Here is a 26,494-nt window from a genome sequence, read left to right on the forward strand (position 1 = left end):
TAGTTGACCAAATCTGGTGTAAATTATTACTTTGACATTCATCCCAATATTATTGCTATTTTTCTTTGGTTCTTCCATTTATAGAAAGTCTAAGATCAATGTATATGATTCTTGTATTGAAAGGTACCATGCTTATTCTTTTTCTATTAATATAAAAAATTTCTACAAATGCTGATATGACTGAACATTCAACTTAATTTCATTTTACTCAGCTTTTTGTTATGAATAAATGTAATCTTATTTAAGGTTTGTGATTTTAAAAGTCACTTGTTGCTATACAATATGCTGATAAAAACAATTGGACATTAAGTCTTGAAAATTATCAAACTAATTTTTATCGCAATGTTTTAATATTTTAAAATGTTGAACTACAAGTCTTATAAGTTTCTTTCATCCTCCAATGAATGCTTAATATACATAAAACAGTGAGATTAGAAATTGAATAATTTTTCCTCCTGTAGAAAGAAAAAGAAATTGAAGTATATTGAGCTGCAAAGAATAATAGTTTTTAATATTTTTAAAATAATAATAATGATCAAAATAATTCATATCAAAGAATTATTTTACATCAAAATGAAATACTGCAATAAGAAAATTATCATTAAATACTCAATCATTTATTTATATCTGAAAATAATTCAATCAATACTAAATCTGTAAACATAATAATAATAATAATAATAATAATAATAATAATAATAAACATGCTTGGCTAAAAAACAAAAATACCACAAAAATAATTCATGACTGCACACTATGAAGTTGTTTTTAATTTTCGTGGTACACCTATTACAAAAAATAAGGCTTTCTACTCATAAAGTCTTTTGCAATAAAGAAAAAAAAAATTATATAATGAGAATTTTTATTCAGATAAATCAACGGATCCTGTATTCAATATCTGGTATAGAACTATAATGATGAATATTAGTAAGACAGTTGTACTTAACTACTGTTGCAATATGGGGAAAATGTAAGAGAGACACACTCTTAATTCTTCTTCAATATTTTAAAGTATTTAACGTTTTTTATGAATACATAATGTGATTATTTAATTGTCGTCTTCAGGTTTTTAATTTTTTTTAATTATGGTAATGAAAAACAATTATTTGTAAAATATCAATAATTTTGGTAAAAATGTCGATGTTTGTGCATTATAATTGGATTAAATTTTTTTTTTTTTTTTGTATTTTTAGTAAAACACTATTATGTAATGTTAAAATTAGTAAAAATTTCCCAAATTATGAAAAACAATTGAATGAAAAAATAATTAATTATCAAATCATGCGGTTTTAACGGTTTAGTCTATTCCATATAAAAAACTGAGTTGTCTTCCATGTTTTCACTTAATTTGCTATTTCAAATTAGAAATTGAAAAGGAGATTTTGTTATTTGAATTGGTTAAAATTACTTTAAAACACTTCACTCTTAAAAGAAGATAAAAATTGAAAGTGAAAACCAAAGAAAGTTTTTAAGTATGTATTTTTTTCATTTTTCTTTTAATTTCATTCAATTTTTTATCAATTTGATTATGTAAGAGTTAAGAGCCACACGGCCCCACTCCCCACCCATACTATAAAGTTTTTTTGTTTCATTTTACTTTTCATAGATACATTTTTAACTTGCAGAAGGTGAAATAAATTGCCGTGAATTATTTCATTTCTAACAGAAAACAAAAATTTTTTTTAAACAAAAAAAATCAAACAAATTCTCTGGTGCATACAAATCCAGATTAGTGTCAACAGTTGAGTGAATAATTCAGGATTACTTGTAAAATAAATCAAAATTTCACACAAAACAAGATGCAAATAAACTGTTGTTTTGTTAGTAAAAAGCAGAGAACTCTAAAATATTATTATTAGTGGGTTTCAAAATAAAGGAAAAGTAGTTCTATAGATTATTAAATTGTTTCAAATATATATTTTAAAAACATCAAACTATTAATATATGTAAAAATACAAAGACATTTATTCCAAGGATGTAATAGATATTTTTCTTTATTTTTGATAAGAGATAAATGTTTTCAATAAGTATATTTAAAAAAAAAATCTTTTAAAACAAAAGTTTATAAATCACTATTAATGTAAACATGTAAAGAACGAAATAAACAAAATGTGAACATTTCATAATTTATTGAAAGTTAATTAAAAAATTTTCGTCGATATATGTGAGCTAAGACAAAAATAAAAACTATTAAAGAAATTTTATCTTGGAGGAATATTAGATAAATACTTAATCTTTATTTCATCAAGATAATAATTGAAATCGTGATCTATGATTTAGTAATTAAATGATTTATGAAGTTACTATTATTATTATGAGTGTTTTGTAAATAGAAATGTTAGGCATTTAATGAATTTCCAACAAACTTTGAGCAGTAGTAAATCAGTGGCTAATTGTGCTTTGAAAAAAAAAAAAGGTATCATTATTTATGTTTTGCAAAGATCTTTGTAGCCACATTGAACGTTTCGATTAGATATTATGAACAAAAAAATTTGGTTTGGGATGCCTAATAATAATTGTTTTTTTTTGTTGTTTTATTATTAAAATTTATGATCATTGAATTTTTTTAAACATTTTTTAAACAAATATTTTACTTTTGTAAAACAATTAATAGGACATTAGTTATACTATCTGACTCAAAATAAATTTATACTTTTCCGAATTTTTATTAGTTATTAAATGGATCTACCTGGCGTTACTCGAAAATCATTTTACTTTCAATTTTATTTCACTCAGTGACACCCTCCCCCTTCTCTTCCTATTTTAGTTTTCCCTTAATTTTGTAAGAAAAAATAATGCAATGAATTTCATTAAAATCGATAGGACATCCTATAAAATGTTAAAATTTAAATCCTATAAATACTTTTAAGTTTTTCTTTTGTTTTTCTTTTAATAACAAAATAGACAGTTTTAAACAATATATTTCGAAAACGTTTGTGACATGCTATTTTTTTATTTTCTATTTTTTGTGAATAATTTTAACTGATTTACTTATGGTATCATTTGGTCATCATATTAATTGAATAAAATTGTTTAAAATCATAACTATTTTTGAAAGTTACATTTGAATTGAAATAGCCACATTCAGGTGATATATTTAACATATTTGATACCCGGACAATTCTGGGTAAATCTAGTAGTCAAAGTATGAATAAAAATAAATAAAATAGCAATCACAGTTTAAATGTATAAAAAGCTCAAAATGTGAATGAAAAAAGAAAAAAAATTATATATTCATCTATGTTTCACCTTTATCAAAATTTACTTGGAATGATTAATTTACAAAAAATAAAATACAATTTCTTCACAAAGATCATTGTGAGGAAGTCTTGAAATTAAGATGAAACATTGAAGAATATAAGTAATCTTGATTTTTTCCATTTTCCATCAAATTGGAATATTTTTTCCAAAATTTTCATCATATATAAATTATATGTAATTATCCTAAAAACTATTTCAATGCACATTGACTAATACAACTAAAACTGTATTTTCATACATATTTTTTCATAAGTACCAAATAAAATAATGATATTTCTATGTGTTTTAGAAGAACAAAAACTACAATTAAATTCAATCTGTGTAAATATGATACTTTTAAAGATATTAATATGACAATATTGTTTAAGTCATAAGTTGATGCAAAAAAGTGTCAGAAATCTAATAATTTACTTTATTAATTTATTTCCTTGCTTATAAACAAAGAATCAAAATTTCTAAATGTTATAATTTATATTTTGATCATAATAAACTAATAAATTTATTGAAATTAAATAGAATATAAACTAGTTTTAGTGTCATTATAGTTTCGTTTCACGTGCAAGTTTGATTATTAAAGATTTTTGTGTATTAAATTTGTGGTTTAAAGTTAACATGCGTGTGACTAATGCACTGGTAGTGTCACCAACTTTTATATCTTTATTATGCTTATAAATTCTTGTTTGAACAATTTCACAGATGCATTATAAGGGATTATATAAAGGTTGACTTGTATGATTAGAAAAGTGCTAGTATTTTCAAATTTGCTGAATACATTTTTAATTGTGCATAAAGTTCTGAAATTACATTTGAATTTGATTGCTGTAATATGTATTAATAAGTAGGATGATCGATATGGGAGAAGTAAGGTTGGTAAATTTAATTCCTATGTTATTAAAGATACAGTGTGTCTGCCTTTCTGCATTTAGTATGAAATGTTTTGGGTATTTTGAAGTTTTTTGGAGAGAATTCTACTATTCAGACATTATTAGTTTATGACCTTCTCCTCACAACTGATTTTGCTTTCCTGTTTTACATCTACTAACCCAAGAACTCTCAGCCATTCTTCAATATGACCATACCAACAAAGTCTGCACATATTTCGCTATACTATCGAAATTTAATCTTCCTCTGTGGTCATTAGATCTAAGCCTGTCTTTAAGACTCAAATTATGCATCCATCATATAATTCTCATATTTCTCCCCATGCCATGCATGTTTTCAATCCTCACTATGTATGTATGTGTACATTAAAAAAAAATATTATACATTTTTGTTATTCAAAGTTGAAATGAGATTGTTTAAAACAAGATATGTCCAAAGAGGCAGAAAAATATGAAAACAAAATTCGAAAGAAAATGGGTAAAACAAGATCAAACAAAATAAGTTTTAAACATGTTCAACAAACAATACAAATCAAAAGTCAATGAATGGGAAAACATATACAGTAAATAAAAAATAAATAAATGTTGCAGGGTGTTCACCATGACAGAAGAGCAATACCATGAATTAAATACAAAAAATTATTAATTAGAAAAAGCTCTGTTTATGGTGATAATGAGCCATGCAGTGGTAATCTTTTTCTTTTTTTTTTTTCAACCGAGACAAGAGACTTGATATTTAAAAGATAACATAATTAGTATTAAAATACATAGAAACATTCACAAAAATATACAGATTGAAAATACTAACCGGTTATTAAATCAGGAAAACTTTTATGTTGTTCTGAAATGTTAGTGTCTTTTTGTAAATTTGTGCTGATTTTTTTTTTTTTAGTTTTGAACCATGGTTGAGACATTAAAACATAGCTGAGGAGTAATGGCTATAAAGATATAAATTAATATAAAAAAAAAACAAACAAACAAACAACAAAGATTCTTGCATGTGCCTAAATAATAAAATAAGGACATTTACATAATAAAATTAGATAAAAATAAAATAAAATTTAAAAAAATAAAACTATTGAGTCGATGCAAATGAAGTGAGGAGATGTATTCAATACTTACCAGGGACCTGGTCAGGCTTGACAGCAAACAATGATGAGAACGACCGCCTGTGTCTATAGTCAGCTACAGGCAACTGGACGGTCAAGTAATGTCGGTCGAAAAGTGATGCTGAAAGTTTGAAGCGGAGAATAATGCAATTAGCAAATCAGATTTAAATGCTTCGGAAGAAATTGGCAAGAGAAACATTCAGTTTAATTATGTGTGTATCATTGTGTATCGATTTGATTTAATTTTATTTGATCTGTTGATCATGCATTCAAGAAGTATCTTAAGAAATAAAGTAGGCTCAAGAAAATAACATGACTCTTAGAACAACTGTATTTACCATATAAGTTATAAAAATATATATGCCAATTAAGCTACACGGAATATTCCAGGTTTCATTCTCATGAGAATTCGTCATTTGTAAGCCTGACAAATTCTCACGAGAATGAAATGCGGAATGTTCTTAATTCCTATATATATTTTCATAACTTACTACCTAGCTCTACCTATGCATTGAGCACTGTTGAAGTAAATACTGAAAAATTTACGCCTAAAATTATATCTTCATATATTAATTCATGTGATTAAATTAATTATATATATATATATATATATATATATATATATATATATATATATATACTATTACGCTTTTCCACTTGTTTGTCCGTCAACACTGAAACAGCCATACTTTCGTATTTATAATAATTCGTTTCCTCCATCTTGTTTAATTTATGTCCTGAAATTTATTTTCTCTTTTTATTCCTTATAGTATATTATTATTAATTTAAATTACTCTGTATTAATATTACAATACCTTTGGAATGTATTTGTTTATCTGTCTATGAGTAAACATTCCATTTTCTTGTATATATGCTAGTTATTTAATCCAGGGGAGGTCACTAATTTACTTTTCTGAATATATCTTTTGCTTAGTTATTTCCCTTTACTTATTTCTCATATATTAACATTTCCTGGCTAATTTGTGGATTGGTTTTTATGTTACTAGATATATATATATGTATATATAAAATAAAAAATAAAAATTACAATTAAATTTACCAAAATGATTCAAGATGGTAAAACTAAAGTATATTATAAATATTAAAGAATTAATATTTATAAAGTAATCTCAACCAGATGTAAAAGCTCGATAAAACCAAATAGGAGATAGAGCTTATAATATTTGTATAATCTTTTGTATGCAAAATCCGATCCCGCATTTTGCTAATTCCTACCCTCTGATGAGAAGGAAAGTATTTCTTCGAAACTCCGCGGAGTAAGGATTATCTACTTATTAAGTGTTTTCTTTCCAGATTAAATATGTTTTTAACTCTTTTTCAAAGTGTTTTTTTAACATGTTTTATTAACTATTTACTCATATATATATATATATATATATATATATATATATATATATACACACACAAATTTTATTACTATTTCATGTATATACACATAATATTATCAGATACTATATTGTGTGTATATATTTTCAGTATTTACTTCAATAGTATTCAATAAGTGAGTTCAGCTTAGTAAAGGTATGAAAATATATTTATAGCAAGTAAGCTACATAGAAATGTTCATTAAGCCTGATAATTTCTTTTGGAAATGAAACATGGACGTTTCTACTTGTAAGAACTATTTTTATACTACTATATATATCATGCGACTTTTAAAGATGTAAATTCTAGAATATATTTCCACAAACACATACAAGCCTTAGACGAGCATACAGAAAATGAAACCACATAATACATGGGTTATATGATTCAATCATCTTTTCGAGATGAAATCTGAAAGGTTACTTGATACAATCTGACTTATGTAAGTTTGTTAAAATTCTGAAAAGGATGATCAACAGGTCAAATAGACACAAAAGAAATCTGTCTTAATGAAATATGTATGAATCAACAGTTGTTTAACTACACTTAGGCAATGTTTACTTTATTAGTCTGCAAGATGGCGGACATGAACGGATGGTAAAAGTGGAAGAGAATGCAAATTTTAGCGAAACGAAATTAGTGAAGCGACTGTACAGCCTAAGAAAAAAAAAAAAACCCAACTCAACTGCTGATAACAACAAATAACTAAGAAATGTTTTTTCACACTACTTTTATTCTTAACTGAAAAATGATATCAAAATTGAGGGTATCTTTTGTTTATTAAAATGTTATATGAAACTACAGTCTAGTTCAAACAAAAAAAATCCCTTAGTTATTAGTTGTTATCCACAGCCGAGTTGTTGTTGTTTTTTTTCTTGCTAGGTTATAAAGTTGACTCGTTGATTTTGTTTCGCTAAAATTTGCGTCCCCTTCCACTTTTTCCATCCGTTTACATCCGCCATCTTGCAGACTAATAAAGTCAACATTGCTTACATATATATATATATATATATATATATTGGTAAAATCTAGGCTTGAAACTACATTATATTAATTTGAATTGGTCTCTTGTAACATTATATATATATATATATATATATATATATATATATATATATATATATATAATAAAAAATATATTAAAATATATATACTATATTTCTGTGGAAATATTATTTATTCACTTATATTTTCTTTTTATATATACCAATCCTTATTAAAGAAGCTCAATGTAATTACAGAGCATATAAAGAATAAATGACAAAAGTCTATATTCCGAATTTCATGTTGACCATCTTACAATTTATTCCTTTAATTCAGTTGACATTTACAATTCTTGACAGTATCTGTTTCATAGCACAAAATCATTCACTTAATTATTATATCAATCAATGAATCTAATTTACCCTTAACTCATTAGAAGAAATAGCAACTAAACAGTTATTCAGATGAATTCTGAAATCAAGAACTCAGTATCTTAGCTTTATAGTAACTTTGTGTATATATATATATATATATATTATATATATATATATATATACACACACAGAAGAGTGTTATTATAATTTAAAAATTTACTTCATGTAAAAAAGAAAATGATAAACAAATGAGTTTTTATGTTTCTGAATTTGTGAGATTGGTTTTAATAATTCATATTATTTGTATTATTTGAATTAATGCTCTCATCTTGAGTGTTATTGGCACAACGTTTCGGTCAATGTAACCTCCACCCTTCTTCAGGTGTATCCTGTCAATATATATATATATATATATATAATCTGTAGGAATAAATACTGATAAGTAATAAGACTGTACTTCTTAAAAAAAAAAAAAAAAAAAAGTTGGTTTAAAGTTCCCAAAACTCATACCAGAATTGTCCACAAAGTATTTAATAAAATTAATTTATAAGTTACACTCTTCTGGAGGTTGAAGATTCAATCATCAGTCCATGCAACACTCAAAATACATTTGTAAATTATTTAAAACTTCTACCTAGTCATGGCTGACAGAACGAGAGCATGCTACCCCTGTGGATATATAAAGGGTTCCATTCGAAATTCCATGCAGATTTCGAATTTTACAGAAAGATTTCGAATTTGACAAGAAACACCTGAAGAAGTTTTGAAGTTACATCAGCTGAAATGTTGTAGAAAATAGCACTAAATATGAGAAGAATAGTCCGAAGAATCCAAATAATACTAAGATGAATTTTTCTATTGCACATATGTCAAGATATGCTCACTTATTGGAGATAAATACTTAGAAATATGCGTTCACTCTTTGTTTTCTTTTTCTATTTTTACAAAACTGTCATGGTGTTGCTCTTTGTCACCTTATCTGCTTATAATATTGTGCAGCAGCTGGGATGAAAGCAGCACAATCTTTCATGTAAGCACAACAAAAAAAAAGGGGGGGTGCAGCAACAGCAAAGAGGGGGAGAAAACAGTGTCATCAATCGGGAGAGCAAATAGGTTTGGAGGAGAATGGGAGCAATATTGAACAATAATGGATAATGATTTTATAGTTCTAAGAGGCAGACGAAAAAATGTATTGAAAATGAATGACCAAGAAATCTTTGGAGACATTTTTAACTTTTGGAAATAGTTTTTATAAAGATCTGATTTTGTTTAGATGAGCAATGATAATTCGTATTATTTGGATTATTCAGACTAATCTTCTCATCTGGAGTATCATTCATACAATATCCCGGTTGATGTAACCTCTGACCTTCTTGTGGTGCACCTTGTCAAACTTGGGAATCTTTCTGTTGAACTTATAAAGCCTAAAAGTCATATTAGAATTGTCCACAAGAAAACCGTGGCATAGTAAATAAAGTACTTGGTAAAATTCAGTTGTAAATTACATTCTTCTGGAGGTTGAAGTTTTAATCCTCAGTGCAGGTGACACCAAAAATGCAATTGCAAATTATTTAGGACTTCTACCTAGTCACGGCTAACAGAATGAGAGAATGCTACCCCCATGGATTAAATAAAAGGCTTTTTTGAAATAGTTTTTATAAAGATTAGCTTTAGAATTTACAAATAAAAATTAATCTCCATAAAGGTTTAATTAAATAAAAATTAAATAATTTAACTCATTAAGAGAAAAAATCTCTTGTTATATGAAGTTAGGCATGTTTGTATATACAGAATTTAATCCTAAACTAAATAATCAATCATTATGAATTTCGGAACACAGCTGTTAGGCATAAGGGATTGTAATGTGGGCAATATTTAATTTACTTTTTTTTCATGGAACAAAGGATAAACAGGAGTTGAAAGTCTTCATGAAAATTCAAACATCTTCGATTTTTGTAAAATTTTAACAAAATATAAAAGATATCAATTAATAAATATTTCTCAAATTTTAGTTTTTTTAGCGTATGTTAAAGGGTTTTTAGGAGTATAAGACAAGCATTCAGGAGAAGGAAAACTGATGTAAAACCTGAGGTATACTGCCTGTTGTGTCTATGGCAATCAGTTGATTGAGTTTAGCAGTGGTTCCAAAAAATGCAGATGGTTCTACACAAAGTTTTCACAATTATAAACAAATCATCTGTGTAGATTTTGGGCAACTTAGTCATTGTGTGAAATTCATATATCGAAAATCGATGGGAAAGTTCATATATATATATATATATATATATATATATATATATACATATACTAGCAGGAAGATCCAACGTTTCCTGGGATTGAATGAGGATTAACAACTGTTTCACTCTTCCATATTTTATTATCATCAAAATCGGTGTAATCGCCCATTTTTCAATTAAATTGATTAATTGCTCTAGTTGGGCCCCACCGCAATGCACCGGGAGGATGCTCCACATGCCTCCCCACAGTGACAGTCTACAATACATTGTAGTTTACATTGTACTGTAGAGAACCTACTGTTGGTTTTATAAAATTATTTTTTATATAATGGCTTGAACTACATTTTAAAATACAAAAGTCAAGTATCATAGTTCATTTGTGTTCTAAACAGAAACATTCATTTTGAATGTGTTCTTGCCATATCAAAGAACCTATTGTTGATTTTATATGCCGGGCCTTTCTACTTGTGTAGCAATAAAATTTCTTAAATGTATTTGTGATGTTAAGCTGTATAAGGTGTTAACTTTAGTCAAAATCGCCTGTTTCTTCTTTCATCGGATTATTTCAATTATTGATTATCAATACTTATCAAAAAGATTCTGATACAAAACCTATCTAAGAACACTGTCAAGCACATAAAGTACATTTGTATAAAATTTCAAATAAATCAGCCTAGCCGTTTAGGAGTCCATAGAGAACGAGCTCACAAATGCAAAGTTCCTTTTATTTAATATAATTAAGATATATACACAAACACACACACACAAACGGTATTGACTCAGTATTGTCCATGTGGAGATATATCGCTACTCTGAACTGATTTTAAATATTGTGATGTTTATAAGCTTTACCTTAAAAGAAACATTAATAATGACATTTGCAATATGAGATTGAGTAATAAAAAAAACTTAGCGTGATGGCATTTTATTTCTTAAATACTTCTTAATGCTGCATTTCATAAAGACAGCTTTAAAACAGCAAATGACTTTAACAAACGAAAACAAATTCTTTTTTTTTAATTTATTTTAAATCTTAAAAACACTAATAAAAATAATTCTTTAAATGTTTAAACCTTTTTAAAATACATTCTTCACCGAGACACTATTTGTGAGATTTTATTTTTGTTTTATTAAAAAAGGAAAAATCTATTTACAAAAATTAATTTTGTCTATTTATGTTTACAGTTATTTTATGGACCTAACTGATAATTACATCTCGTGACACCAAATGGAATTGAAGAAAAATTTCAATGGTGTATTTAGATTCTATGTAAAATTTACCCTTTTGAAACTTATTTGAATATTCTGTCAATATATGCATTCCTTTCTTTCTTTTTTTTTTTTAGATGGTGATCACCTCTTATCAAGGTCCGGAAGCCACTCGGGGATAAGGGTTATTGTGTGTACAGTAATCAAGGGGATAATATCGTAGTAATAGTTGGTATTGGAGATTTGATAAAGTGAGCATACAAACAAATATTGATATTTAATGATCTAGACATAGAATGCTAGCCTAGAGAAGTCAAGAGTAATTTTGTGATGGGTTCGAATCTCCTGACCAGCAGTAATTATCACATTGTACACTAATTATCATGTAAGCATGAAACGCTAGTGTTTGTAGGTGTATAAAAATAATTGTTAATATATAAAAATTATATATATATATATATATATATATATATATATATATATATATATATATATAATAGAGAGAGAGAGAGAGAGAGAGAGAGAGAGAGAGAGAATAGTCAGCCTGTGGCTATTAGATCTGTTCATCATTATTTTATTTTTAAATTAAAAAAAAAAACTTTTGCGAGTTAGAGTGTGTTACATAATGGATGAAGATCAATCTTTTTCTTCCTTCTCTCTCACATGCTGCAAGAATTCTGGTCATGAAATCTACCACAATTGTAACAAGACACACTGTCCACCTTTCCTCCCAACTACTGTCAGTGACATAGTTGTGAAAAATTATACCAGAGCCAAAAACTAAGTGAGATTGCTCCAGCTTCCTCTTTTCCTTCTGCTAGATTTTTCCCAAGGTAGATGTGTTTGACAGTTGGAAGGCACATGCCCCTTCCCAACTCCCATTAATGGGAAATTTAAAGTACTTTATTAATTACAATTGATATTTAAAAAAAATAAATATGAATAAACCTGTGAACAGTAAAAAGGTGTTGTTGTCTCTTTGATAAGCTTTTGTTTCAGGTGGATACGCATCTAACCCAAATTCAAAATGACAGGCTGAAAAAACCAAGAACTACTTGATGACGAGAGAGCGATCATCATTACCATTATTGTTGGGATAAGCTAAGAATTTAATCAATGTATGAAGCCAAATTATACTTGGCTATATTGTTCTACCATAAAACTTTTTATGATTATTAGGAACACACACAAAAAAAAAGAAAAAAAAAGACTCATAATATGGAATAGGAAAAGAGTATGTAAGTAAAAAAGGAAAAAAAGAACACACACATACACACTCATTGAACAAAGACAAGAAACGACACACACACACACACACACCTGTTTAACAAACATAAGAGATACACATATTTAAATACAAACTTGAATGGCAAAAATGTAATTTAAAGATACATGTTTTACTGAAAAAGAAAAAGAACATAAAACTTCTCATGAAGAGGAAGAAATTGTGGTTGGAAAAAAGTGACAACAAGACCCAGTTACCTCTCTTTATAAAGGCATGGTTACACCTATATTTTAACAGAAAACATGAATTATTTCAGTTTATGCTTTTAGTCAAATCCCTTTCTTTTCAAAAACCGGTTAGAAATTAAAAAGAAAGAAACTGAAAAAAATAATTTTCATAGCCTCATATCAGGAAATGGGAGGGAACTGATGAAAAAAAAAGTAGCTTCTATTTACATTTAGGTAAGAGAAAATCATATACATATATAAAAAAAAAAAAGAGGGGGGGGTAAAAAAAAGAAAAAAGCTGAGATATTTAACAAATTAAGATTATGGTTAGCTAATCCAAGGGAGAAAACAAGTTAAAGAAAAAATCGAGTTACTTCCCCTTTACTCTTTGAAGAGCCAAAAATGTGAAAGATACATGTGTACTATTTTATTGTGATTTTTTTTTTTTTTTTTTTTTTTTTTTTTTTGCTTATGCGGGCCAAAATACTGAATAACCTTGGTCAAACCTTATGAGTGGTGGAGTTTTAATTGTGTTGTAAAAAGTTTTAAAATATTTCTCACGTTTTTGACTCTCACATTTGATCAGACAATATGCATATGTTGTAAAATCGCTGCGAAAGATAATTCTTAGTTAATTGAAATCTCGAAAATAAAAATTGTCTGAAACAATAACAAATTTTGGAAATCATTTTTTTTATTACTATTTACCTTCAACTCTGACATTTGAAGTTTGTTAAAACCTTGGGTGCTTCTACAGAATCCTATATAATAGGATTGTTTTGTTTTGTTTAAACAAATGCATTTCAGGTAAAAACACTATTACATGCTTGTCATGTCAAAATTAGTATAAATTCACAAAATTATGAAAAATGATCCCGTATACAATTCATCAAATTATAGTCTTATCGTATATTTGAATGTGAAAGATTTTTTTAATTCAGGGTAGGTAACTGCAGTCTATCATTTTGACTTGCTTTCTATAAAAATCTGCCATTTCAAAAGAGAAAATGTTGAACCACTAGTTTATTTATGATTTTATTTGTAATCATCTACTGGATTATTCTTCATAATTTGTGGTATTTATACTACTTTCTACATGAAACCCAAGCACACAATAATGTTTTTACCTGAAATGCATTTGTTTCAAATCCCATATTAATTTCTAACTGTGGATCAAACAGATACCAGTTTGCTGTATCTTATAATAAAAGGCCATACAAAATTTCAGCCAGATAAGCCATGAATGTGCGGACTAAATGACAAAATAAGGCAAACAAGAGTTATGAGACTGACGAAAGTAAACGATTTTGCCAAATATATAAAGCTATGACATTTGTATGGAAGTATATAAATATACAGTTTGATGTGAGAACTAACCAGTTTTTGTTGAAAGATGCTCACCCAAGGCCTATACTGTATTTTAATGTATCATCGGAATTTCTTTGGAAAAGAAATCACAAATAATTAAATGCATTAAGCTGTGAGATAGTTTCTTTATCAAGTGTTAGTTTTAGAATTCTATTGTTTTTCTGTAATCATAAAGTTGGTCTTTGAACAGTTTACTTTCCAACCTATTTCAGCCAATCTTAGATTCAGTACACAAGGATTCATGATGTAGTGAATAAAGTACTTGATAACATTCAGTTGTTCTAAGATACATTCTTCTAGAGGTTGAAGGTTCAGTGCAGGTTATAATAAGAAAATAATTTCAAATTATGTAGGACTTCTTCTGGTTATGGCTGACAGAACGAGAACATGTTACCCTCATGGATTAAATAAAGGGTTTCGTTTGAAATTCCATGCAGATTCCAGAGTTCAAAAAGATATGCCTGGGGAGGTTACATTGATCGAAACATTGCGAAGATAAAAAAGTAGTTCAAATACCTAAATAATGCAAATTAGACTCAAGAAATTAAGAAATACATGTAGGTCACCATAGAGTTACTAATCGTTGCAATGTCTACTAAAAGCAATTCAATAATTAAAAAAAAAAAAAGCTTTGCGATTAAAACAAAAAAAGAAGTTTCTTTTTCACCCAACAGTAGTATTTAGAAACATATTAGGAAAATAAATTGAAAAAACAAATGAAAGACGTTTCAATGAGGAAAAAGTAACAATTATAGGAGTAAACTAAATAATTAAAATATAAAGCATCAATTATATAAAAAAAACAACACATGTAAATTCAATGAACTAAATTCAGTATGATATATGCATACAGAAATCGATAAAATGAATACAAAAAAGTAATTTGTGTTAATTCCTTTTAAAATTTATATACATATACAAAAGAGATTATACATATATTAATAAAAAGCATAACAATTCTGTAAAAGACATTCAGCAAAGTTCTATATAGTTTAAATACTTCATATAAATGATATTACAAAAATAGGTATTATTAAATTGATATTATCAATATTAAACATATAATAATTGATTGATGCATGAAGCTGAACTTGAAAGATCTTTTAAAAAATAAATTTATAAAATTGTTTCATTTCTTTTATAATAGAAAAAAAAACAGAAAGAAAAAAAATCACATCACAAAGCTTTACATGCAGACAACTGAAGGGAAAAGTCTCCATAAAATATTTACTAACTATGCTAAACATACATTATATATATGTATATATTAGTGATGGGACGATTCCAAGATTTGTACAGCTTCTGTCTTAAATTCCTGATTACGATTCTAAAATCTCCTAAAAAAAAAAAAAAAAGGTAGGATTTTATTTTTTTGTGTGTAGAGGGGAGGGAGGAGTATTAAGTAAAGTGTTTTAATCTACTTTTACATCTCAGAATAATTTTCTTTTTAATTTTACACATTCTTAATGTCTCCCCCCTTTATGTATTGAATCCCAGATTTTGATAAACATTGCAAGATTTTTATCCATATTTTTCACTCATGTCAGCAATAAAAAATTAAGTGTTAAACAATAAATAAAAGAATAGTTTTTTGAATTGGAAATTAGGATGAAATTTTTCTGATTCTAATATCAATTCTGGTACCCGAAAGAGTTAAGATTCCTGATTCTGAGTAATCGTCCCAACACTAGTGTATATATATATATATATATATATATATATATATATATATATATATATATATATATATAACCAATAAACCAGACTGCTTTTATAGATCAATTGCTTAAAAAATGACAAGAAAATATCTTGAATATAGCTCCAACATAAATGTTAAAAATATTAATACAGTGATAATGTAGAGATAGCAATTCCAAAACCATTAACAGTTATTATTTTCTCACCACATTTAATTGTGCATACAGTATATAGCATATGTAATTAATCAAATTACCATTAATTGTGACATTAAAATAAACAATCTGGCGCAAAGAAGACAAATAAGAATTGTTGTTTTATTTGATTATTTGCTGCTGCTGCTGTTTTGGAGACTGCATTCATAATGGAGGAAAAGGAAATAGATTATAAGATAAAAAGATTATCTAGAAAGCAATGGGATTTGGGGTAAGACAAAAGAGCTAAAGGAAATAACTTAAAGCATGAAAATACGGATCTTGATAATGATTAAATAACAAAATTTATCAGAAAATAAACTCAATCTGAAATGATCTATATTGGAAGGAAAGTTTAAGAATTTATTTTTTTTAATATACCTGAGATTAAATGCTTACATGCAATAAATATATGCAAAAACAGGAGCTGGAAATAGTGAAAAAATGACTGGAAAAACAATAAATATAAAGATTTTGTGGAGATTTATAAGTATCAAATGTTGTCCATTATGGTAGCTACTTCAGATAATATATATGCATGTAGACACATTTACATGTCTACATGTTCAGTGTCTATCAAAGCTGCATTTGCTTATAATGCTGCAAACGGCAATCTAATGTATCAATAATTGTATTCAAATTTATTTTATATACTTATACACATGAATAATGGGGGGAAAAATATGATCAAATTGAAACAATAAATTTTGTAATGTTCATTTTACTATAGGATCTAGCAATCTACTGTCTGATCAGAACCACCCAGTACACAATAGATACTCAATTATTAATGGATCTTAAGCCAGTGACATCTAGAAAAAAATCTGACCCTAAATCTATTAACTAATCATTTTCTAATTCATTAAGATATAAAATATATTTGCAAACTGCAAGTCAATGCGTGTGTATGTGTATGTGCGTGTGTGTGTGTGTGTGTGTGTGTGTGTGTGCATATATAAGTTCAGACTTATTGCTAAATAATAAATTTGGTATATATTCCAATATTGCTTCATATCAAAGTAGTTATTATTAGAGCTAATACATATATAGGCATTATTTGGCTTACAAGTCAACGTTTCGATCTTTTTATCCATCTCAGTGTCAAACCAAAATAACATATATACCTATACGTGTGTGTGTGTGTACTAGACATTTTAGCCTATTGAAAAGGAGAAAAATCAAAGCCCATTGACTTAAAATGAGTGCTTTATGCCAAATTTATGTTTGAATATGGTTAAATTTGTGCACATTTTTGCATTAAATACTAATCCCTATTAATGCATCAAACAGATACCATAATACTTAGTTCGCTGCATTTTATCATAACAAAAGTAACAAAGGTCCATACAAATTTTAAACCAGATCAGCCTAATAGTTTCCGATAAAAAGTGGAAAAGGCAGAGAGACTAAGAGAAATATAATATAGATAATTAAAATTACAGAGACAATTATCATTTTTATAATAGAATTTATCAAGATAATAGTAAGTTCACTATACGAGATAGGGCAAGTAAAAAAAACCGTCAATCAATAAAATAATTGTGGGTATTTGTTTTGTTGTTTTTAACTATTAGCTGGTAAACCAACCATACACACATACAACTGGCTTTTATAGATATGACATTCATGATTCATGTTTTGATAGATAATACTGTTATTATATAAAACTGTAAATTATACTATGAGGAGTCATGTAATATAAATAAAATATAACTTAATACACTTCACAATATAAAATGAATACAAAAAGTTTATAACTTTTCTTTATTTGCTTTCTATTGGTGACGTGCACGAATACAAAATATTATGAAAAAAATTTAAAACATTTTTTTACAAGTACAAATTTTCAATCGATCCTTTGGTCTTCCTCAGTGTAGTCATATATAATGTATTAAGTTCTTATAAATAAAACCAAAGATGGTGGATTATGAGGGTTTATTTAGTATGCATATCAGAAAATAATACAAAAGTTTGGGTGAAAATATATAATAGTAAACCGTTTTTTATGTATTTTTGAAGAATCATTATGTCTATAAGATTCAGGCTTTGTAATTATCAATAGTTTAATTAAAATTGTTTTAATTTATAACTATACTTGAATTACAAATAAAAAAATACTAGGATCATCTGATATCTATTGAGCTTAAACATTTCTAAAACAATTTAACTACACAAACAATATATTTATTTATTAAAGTGTAAATTATCTTTAAATAGTAATGGAAAAGAGTCTATACTTGTTTATAGCTATTTCCAGATGTTTTTATTTTCAGTAATACAAGAAATTCTTACAGATTTTTCTCTGGCAAAAAGTGTTTTAAATATATAGTAGGTTGTCCAGAAAGTCCTTAGCATTTTAAAAGTACAGGTTTCTGAAGACTCTTAACACACCTATAAACTGTTTACTTATGTGATAGATGAAACTTAGCATGCGTTATGCATTTTTTTTCAAAGCTGACAAAATTTTTAAATTTATTTATTTTCAGGTACCCCTCATTACAAGAAAATGTATTGGAACAAATTTCATGTTGGTGTAGTTATGGTTTTTTTTTTTTTTTCTTACAATACTATAGGAGAATCAGCTGTTTGGAAATGGTTTGCAAAATTCAAAACACGAAACCTCAGTCTTGATGATGACAATTGTGGTGGAGGACCCTCAAAATTTGATATTGATGTTTTGAAGACAAAAATTGAAGAAAATCCAGGTATCACAACTAGAACATTTGCGCAAGAGTTGGAAGTCTTAAAAAGTAAATTTCATGAACATTTTCATTGAATAAATATCTTCTTATTTCTATCCACTTTGTGTTTAAAAAATGCTCACAACTTTCCGGACAAACTAATATATAAATATACATGTATAAACGTTTTACTTTTTAGATTAAGAAAATGTCATTTAAATGAAAAAAAACAAAAAAAACAAAACATTTTGAACATATATTAGAAATGCCTGAAAAAAGAAATGATAGAATAATGTCTATATGTATATATATACACACACACAAATAAAAGGGAGAAATAGAGGAGCATTGAAGGATTTGGAGGGAGGGGGATGGAATGAAAAAAAAAACTAAAAATGACCTTTGGAAATTTAAAAAATATTTACACTTTTATAGGAATAAAGCAGAGCATAATTTGGAAAAAAACATTCTTTAATTCCAAATGAAGAGCAAAGAGGGAGACAATTTAGACTAAACATAGAAAGAAGAGAAGAGTTAGTGGCTGGTAGGGGGGTTTGTATAGATGACTTACTTGAGGAGCCACAAGAAGGATATTTATCCTTGTCTTCGAGACTTCGACTCCGTTTCTCCTCTAAACTCTGTGACCTGACCGTTCCTATAAGAGAACAACCAGGAAATAAACTAAAAATATTACAAATGATTCAAATAAAATATTGTCTCAAAAGCCACTGGTTCACAGATGTTTTGATCTTTAAAATAAATAAAATAGAATAAAAAAAAAAAAATTAACCAAAATATGAAATCAAAATTAAAAAAAGAAAAGAAAAAGGATAACTATTTTTGGGAACATTTTAAACAAAGCCAACAAAGGTAAAATATTAGTTCACTATGAATTTTGTAATATAAAACAGAGATTTCCATAAAAAATGTTTGTTTAAAAAAAAAGTAATAATTAACAAAAGAAAGCAAGAAAATTTTTTTATAATGTTTAGACTTAAACTGGTAAAAATTTACTTAACAAAACATTTCTAAATGTTCTAAACTATCAAATTATAGGGAAACTTTATTTTATAATTATTTTATCGGTCATGAAATGTAATATCTATAATCACAAAGAAAGATAAATTGTACTAAATAAATACAGTAAATGTTTTATTGTCTATTTAAAGGGTTGCCAGGTGTCGCCAGGGTATTCAATGAAATAATAATAGAGACAAATAAAAGTTTTTGGAAAAATTAATTTTAAAAACTTGATTAAGAAAATTTTAATTTAAAAAATATGTATAATTTTTAACATTAGAAAGTTTAGCAAAATGCAATATAGACGATTCCTATCTCTACAGAAATTCACTAAAACAAGAGAAATGATTTGCAATTTATTATCTACTATTTACTTATTCAAATAAATATAATTCATATGTATTAGCTTAAAAATAGCTTCAAGCAGCATAAATTCATAAGTAAGACTTAAATATTTTATTTTTCATCTAATATATCTTTTTGAATACTAAAGTGATTCCACCATATTAGTTGGTTATTTCTTCTTCAAACCAGCTCAGCAGAAAAGTTTTCGTGTAAACTCAGAAAAACTGCACCTGAGACAATTTCAGAAAACATCTTTTTTGGTTTGGGTCACTTCGTGGAACAGGCTGCCAGAACAGTAGAGGATGCATGAGGTGTGTTTCTGGTGTAAAATATCAACCAAACTTTAAATGCACCTTTCAATAAGTTTTTCATCCTGTCACCAAGTTATAGCCTTCATAGAACCTTATAGTCGCTTTCATCTCATTAGAAGAAAAGCAGTATTCTCTGCCTGTGTTTCAGCTATGAGAAATGGCCTACTAGAGATAGTGATGATGTCTATCATATTCAGTATTAAAGTCACCTTTGACAAAACATCCAGGCGGTACATAAAAACTGTCCTTTTGCAAGGTTTGGTGCACTTTGCTTCTTTTTTTCTTTTTTTACAAATAAAATTGATTTGATTTTATTGCATATTTTTTATTTGCAAAGACCTTGGCTTATATAAAGTTTACAAAAATCATAGAATTATTTAATTTTATTTAAACTTTTAGTAATTGTCCCCGAAATTATAAAAATAATACGACCCTTCAAATTTAATATCCTAACATTTTTCAAAAGAGTAGTAATTTGACTGAAATTTAGGATTAAACCTGATTAATACAGGTGTGCAAGAACGGTTTATTTTGTTGTTTGTTAGTTATAAGCAAATATATATTGGATGCTGTGTATGCAAACTAACTTTAAACAATATTATTTTACCTTTTGTAATGCATTGGGTGTCATTAAAGGAATTCAAGGACAAGACACAGAATCCATGAACATGGGAGGTTACAGAGGATTTATGCATGACGTCAGACAAAAGGTCAATGACAAAGGCACGTCTGCAGGAGTGAATAATTGCAGCATGAGAAATGGCAGTTTGATTGGGATTCATGACTATTGACGAGCGTGATGAGAGAAGAGGTAGAAAGAATACAAATATCGACAGAGATGGATGTGTAGCAAAAGTTCTCTCCTGAAGTCAATCAAACTGCCAGTCACATCTATATTTACCCAATCTGCTATTGTGCTAATAAAAGCCTTTTTAGCTAATTTACCAGAAAAAAATCACAGAGGAAGAACTGTTTAATTTATTGTGTTTGTCGGACAACAAAGACAGAAATTTTTATAAAGCTGTGTTAAATGTGTCCAACCTTACTGATAACCTGATCATATAATCTATATATTTTGTTTCAACATTTTTAGTAATAGGACAAAATGACTTTATGAGTGTTGTTGAAACAATCTCTTCTCAGAGCAGTAGGCTTGTACCTACCTGATCAGGGTGAGGTTCAGAGGTTTGAAGACAATGCATCAATATTGTAAATAAGTATGAATAATGTTTATTTAATTCCTTTTCAAGAGGTTAGAAACAATGTCAAGTGTGGATTTGATTAAAGTGTTTCTGTGGAACAAACTGGATTCAAACTTGGTACCATCAAGTTTTTAGACCATGCCAATAACCACTTAGCCAGTGTAACTCCCCTTCTGTATAAATACTGTTCATTGTCTTATTTAGAATTTTTAATTCCCTCTATTTAATTATAACTAGCTGTGCCTACCTGGCATTGCCCGGGGTGCAGTTAAGTAATGTTTTTTTTATTTGTTTTCACATTTTTAAACTTATACAGAAATGAAATAAAATTTTAGTTGTAAGGGAGATAATTCTTATTATATTCTTTAATTTAAAATATGAATTATTCTCCTTGCTGATTTTGATCTTTTGATAACTTAAAAAAATGTTCTATGCCATCAGTTATCTGAACTGGACAAAGTGATTAGAAAAAATAAATTGCAGCAAAGTATGTTATTATATTGCCAATAACACGGTACGACAATAACAAATGAAAATTGGATAGTTAGGAGCAAAACTTGATTTATCAGCTTCAATCTGACAAGATAATTTAAGTGTTAGAATTTATTCATTTATTAAAATTGTTGTTGTTTTTAACTATAATTTTAATTTAAAATTCAAATAAAAAATAAATACTTAAGTTTCCATTTGTCTTGCTTCTAGTTTGTATCTTATTTAACTGAGAAAGTTGTCTCATAATTTCTTATACTTGTTTCTTTTTTGTGTGAAAAAAAAAAATAGTAACAAATGGTTCTACGGTCATGTTAGAAGCATATTTTTATTCGTGTAACAACTACTTTAACTGTCATGTCACTACCATGTGATGACTACTTCAACTGCCATGTGTCACTAAACACATTTGATATTTATTCAGATAAAGAGTCCACAAAATAACTTTTGTCTGGGTCGAACTAAATAAATTTTTAAATTATAATAAAGTATAACATGGTACAACAATAACAAATGAAAATTGGTTAGTCAGAAGCAAAGTTTTCTTTTTTATCTTAAATGCTATTTGGGTCTGACCTTGAAAATAGGACAATTTTAAATATTAGAATTTATTTACTTATTAAAATTGTCTCATTAAATTGTAATGTTTAATTAAAATTCCAAAATAAAAATAAATACCTTTGGATTTATTTATGTTGTTTCACTTGTTGTATTTTAATGGATAAAAAGTTGTCCCATAATTTTCCTAACTTGTTTAGCAATGTTTTTCTTTTGTGTGTGAAAATAAATAAAAATAGTAGCAAATAGATCTATGGTCAACTTAGAAGCATGTTGTCAGCCACGTGACTACTATTTCAACTGTCATGTTTACTGAACGCTACATGACAGTTGAAGTAATCGTCACATGGATAAAACATGCTTAGAAGTTGACTGTAGAACCATTTGTTACTATCTATTTTTTGTTTTCAAACAAAAAGAACATTCTTAAACAAGTATAGAAATTACAAGACAACTTTCTCAATTAAATAAAATACAAACTAGTAGCAAGACAAATTGAAACTTAAGTATTTATTTTTTATTTGAATTTTAAATTAAAATTATAGTTAAAAACAATTTTAATAAATGAATAAATACTAACGTTTAAATTATCTTGTCAAATTTTCAAATAAAATTTAAGCTGAAAAATCAAGCTTTGTTCCTAACTATCCAATTTTCATTTGTTATTGTTGTACCATGCTATTGGCAATATAATAACATACTTTGCTGCAATTTATTTTTTCTAATCACTTAGTCCAGTTCAGATAACTGATGACATAAAATATTTTTTTTTAAATTATCAAAAGATCAAAATCAGCAAGGAGAATAATTCATATTTTAAATTAAAGAATATAATAAGAATTATCTCCCTTACAACTAAAATTTTATTTAATTTCTGTATAAGTTTAAAAATGTGCAACCAAATAAAAGCTTACTTCACTGTACTCCGGGCAATGCCACATAGGTACAGCAGAAAATGCCAATCTGACAACCCTGGACAAGAATATGAGAGTGACTTCCCTTTCTTTTCCTTTTCGAATATTATTATAATAATATATGATCATTGCTGTAATGTTGCGAGAAAAATAACTCATAGTAATTTCAACGTACAGCGATTCTTCACCGAAGAAAGAAGTCAGCAAAACATTATGTAAAAATAGAGAACATTAAAAAAAAACAGGGCAAAAATAAGGAGAACATTGTCTGTCAAGAGGTGCTGGACTGAAGGAGTAAATTAAAGATTTTCTCTTAGAATGTGATTTCATTATTTGCATTGAACATTGTAGCACAATATTATTTTTTGGTATTTATTAATTTATTTCATTTGGAGCAGTTCTATATTTAAAATACAATAGACACTATGTTTTATAAAAAAATTTAATAAATTCATATTTGCTGCATGGTATTGTTTTTTTTTGACCAAAGCATTAATTTTTTATGCTATTCAGAAAAATATTACATTTATCAAAGCATATTTGTTGATTCAATATATTTCTCATTCCGTGGAATTTCCACGTGTTAAATAATTTTGTTCAAAAAAATATATAGAATGTTATTCCACTTCCTCCTGATTTTGTTAGAATCTAACTCATCTCAAAGCTATTAATAAATTACTATTATTATTATGACAATTATTATGAAAAGGTAATAAATTAATAAACTATTTAAGACATTTATACTTTCATAATTGTATCATACTTAAATCATATTAAATAACTGTATTTTCTGACAATAATAAGATAAATATTTTCATACAAAAAATACAAATTATTCAAACAGAGAGTTTGATTAGTAAATGAAAAGATAATTTGAATACAAAACAAAATTCACATGCACAGTTGTTTATCAACAGTTAATTTGTTTTTCTTTTCTTTCTGGGGACATTTCTTTTTTTAAATACAAAAAAAAGTTGATTTTAAGGATAAAATGATGACACTTAAATGAATTAATTAATATGGAAGTTGGGCCCATTCCTGGCACTAACGATAAAGTCAAAATATACTATTTCAAGTTAATTCAACTTGACATAACAATGCATTATCTTATAATATATATATATATATTCAAGCAAACTTTTATTAATAATTTTGATTTTGATATAAAAAAGATTATACGGAAAATCGAAAAAATAAATAAAAAGAATCATAAAGCAAAGTGTCTCCATAGCGTTTAGTAATATTTGCTTGAATTAAAAAATTCTGCCTAAATATACCAATATATATATATATATATATATATACTTATGGATATGTGATATCAATCGCAAGGTTAATTAATCTGCATATTAGTTTCAAAAAAGGACATTTTATTATTTGTTTTCTAATTCAATCTTACTCAATGTTTGTTTTGATTTTTAAATAACAAATAGTTCTGTTTCAGAATAGCATTAATGTCCAAATGTTCCTTTCTTTAACAACTTACAATTTATTTTTAAATTGTAAGTGAAAAGGCAATTTGAGTTCTTTTTTTTCCTTTCTTTACATTCCCATTTAAAAGATAAATTTGTCTCAAAATCACCAAAATGTGAAAGATGAATAAATGAGAAAGCTTTTGTGTTTACAACAAAGTTATGAATGAAATGTTTATTTATTTAAATCAACTGTTCAAGTATTTCAATGAGAAAATTTTTCAAAGCTACTGCAGCAAAGTCAACTAATATATAAAGACAGAAATTAAAATATTAAGCCTGAGAAATTAATGATTCTATATTGGGAACATTTTGCAATTTTAACTTATGAAAATAAAATTTTATTTTTACTTGAGTTAGATCTTTATTAATTAATACATTATAATATTACAAGTAATCTGTATTATGTTTTAAATATTAAAAATTGTAAACCATAATAACTTAAATATAATTGCTTCTCCTTTGGCTTCTTATATTTTAGAATAATCACGTTGACACACCAGTTCGTGTTAGAGCACCAGAATTAAGCAATGTTGAGTTTGGTCAGTACTAGATACATGACCATTTCGGCATATCAGGTGCTGTATGTAGGACACTGACATTTCTGACAACTCATGTATCTCATCTGGCCTCCAGCTGTCTTGACACTGTTTTGCTGCTGGATCAGGCAGGTTGAGATGAGAGAGTAAGGTTGGCTCTGCAAACCAGGTTCACTTTAAACAAACTATCAACGTGTATCATCCACCATCCCTAGGATAATCAGATGGTCGTTCTGACAGATGGACATTATTATTACATATCATGATTCTACTTTGTTATGTGTATATGTACCTTATATTGTAATTGACACTGCAAGGAAAAGACAACTGGTTTCGAAAGGATGTGTGGTTTGCGAGCCTGGAACCCTACCCTTAACATTCAAAGAAGAAACCATGTGATATTTAATCTATTTATTCAATGAGAAGTCACTGAAGGCTCAGCAGTTTATTCTGGCGAATATAGATATCATGCAAAAATAGAATGTGCATGGTGTAGATATTTTTTTGCTAGTAGATAATAAAACAAAGTGACACGATATATTTTTTAAGTTAAACAATAAAAACATGTAATAAAAACTTAAGGGCTAACAAAACAAAAAAAAAACAAAAAAAAACAACATAGGAACAAAACCCATAAGATAAAACTCCCTTCTAAAGGTTATTATATTTACCTCCTTTCCAAGAGGTTAGACACAAGATCAAGTGTGGGTTTTGATAAAAATGTTTCTGTGAAACGAACTGGATTTTAACTTAGTACACCAAGGTTTTCAGTCTGTGTCGTTAACAATTTGGCCACCATCAACTCCCTAT

At 27.2% G+C, this 26,494-nt stretch overlaps 1 protein-coding gene across 27 annotated transcripts in view; it reads right to left on the reverse strand.

Annotated features, from left to right (window-relative positions):
- LOC145297875 (inositol hexakisphosphate and diphosphoinositol-pentakisphosphate kinase 2-like) overlaps nt 1-26,494 on the reverse strand; it is a 375,735-nt gene that overhangs the window by 18,233 nt on the left and 331,008 nt on the right. For 15 of the 27 annotated variants that reach the window (XM_080144206.1, XM_080144210.1, XM_080144287.1 and 12 more), the window contains 2 exons: nt 19,406-19,489; nt 5,265-5,372 (listed from right to left, as the gene is read on the reverse strand). In XM_080144206.1, the coding sequence (XP_080000332.1) occupies nt 5,265-5,372; nt 19,406-19,489 (192 nt within the window). The remainder of the gene's footprint in view (nt 1-5,264; nt 5,373-19,405; nt 19,490-26,494) is intronic. The other 12 variants (XM_080144282.1, XM_080144288.1, XM_080144285.1 and 9 more) reach the window with 2 other exon arrangements.

This window comes from Euprymna scolopes, chromosome 2 (genome assembly GCF_053919585.1).
Source record: "Euprymna scolopes isolate OS-2025 chromosome 2, ASM5391958v1, whole genome shotgun sequence".
NCBI classification, from domain to species: domain Eukaryota; kingdom Metazoa; phylum Mollusca; class Cephalopoda; order Sepiida; family Sepiolidae; genus Euprymna; species Euprymna scolopes.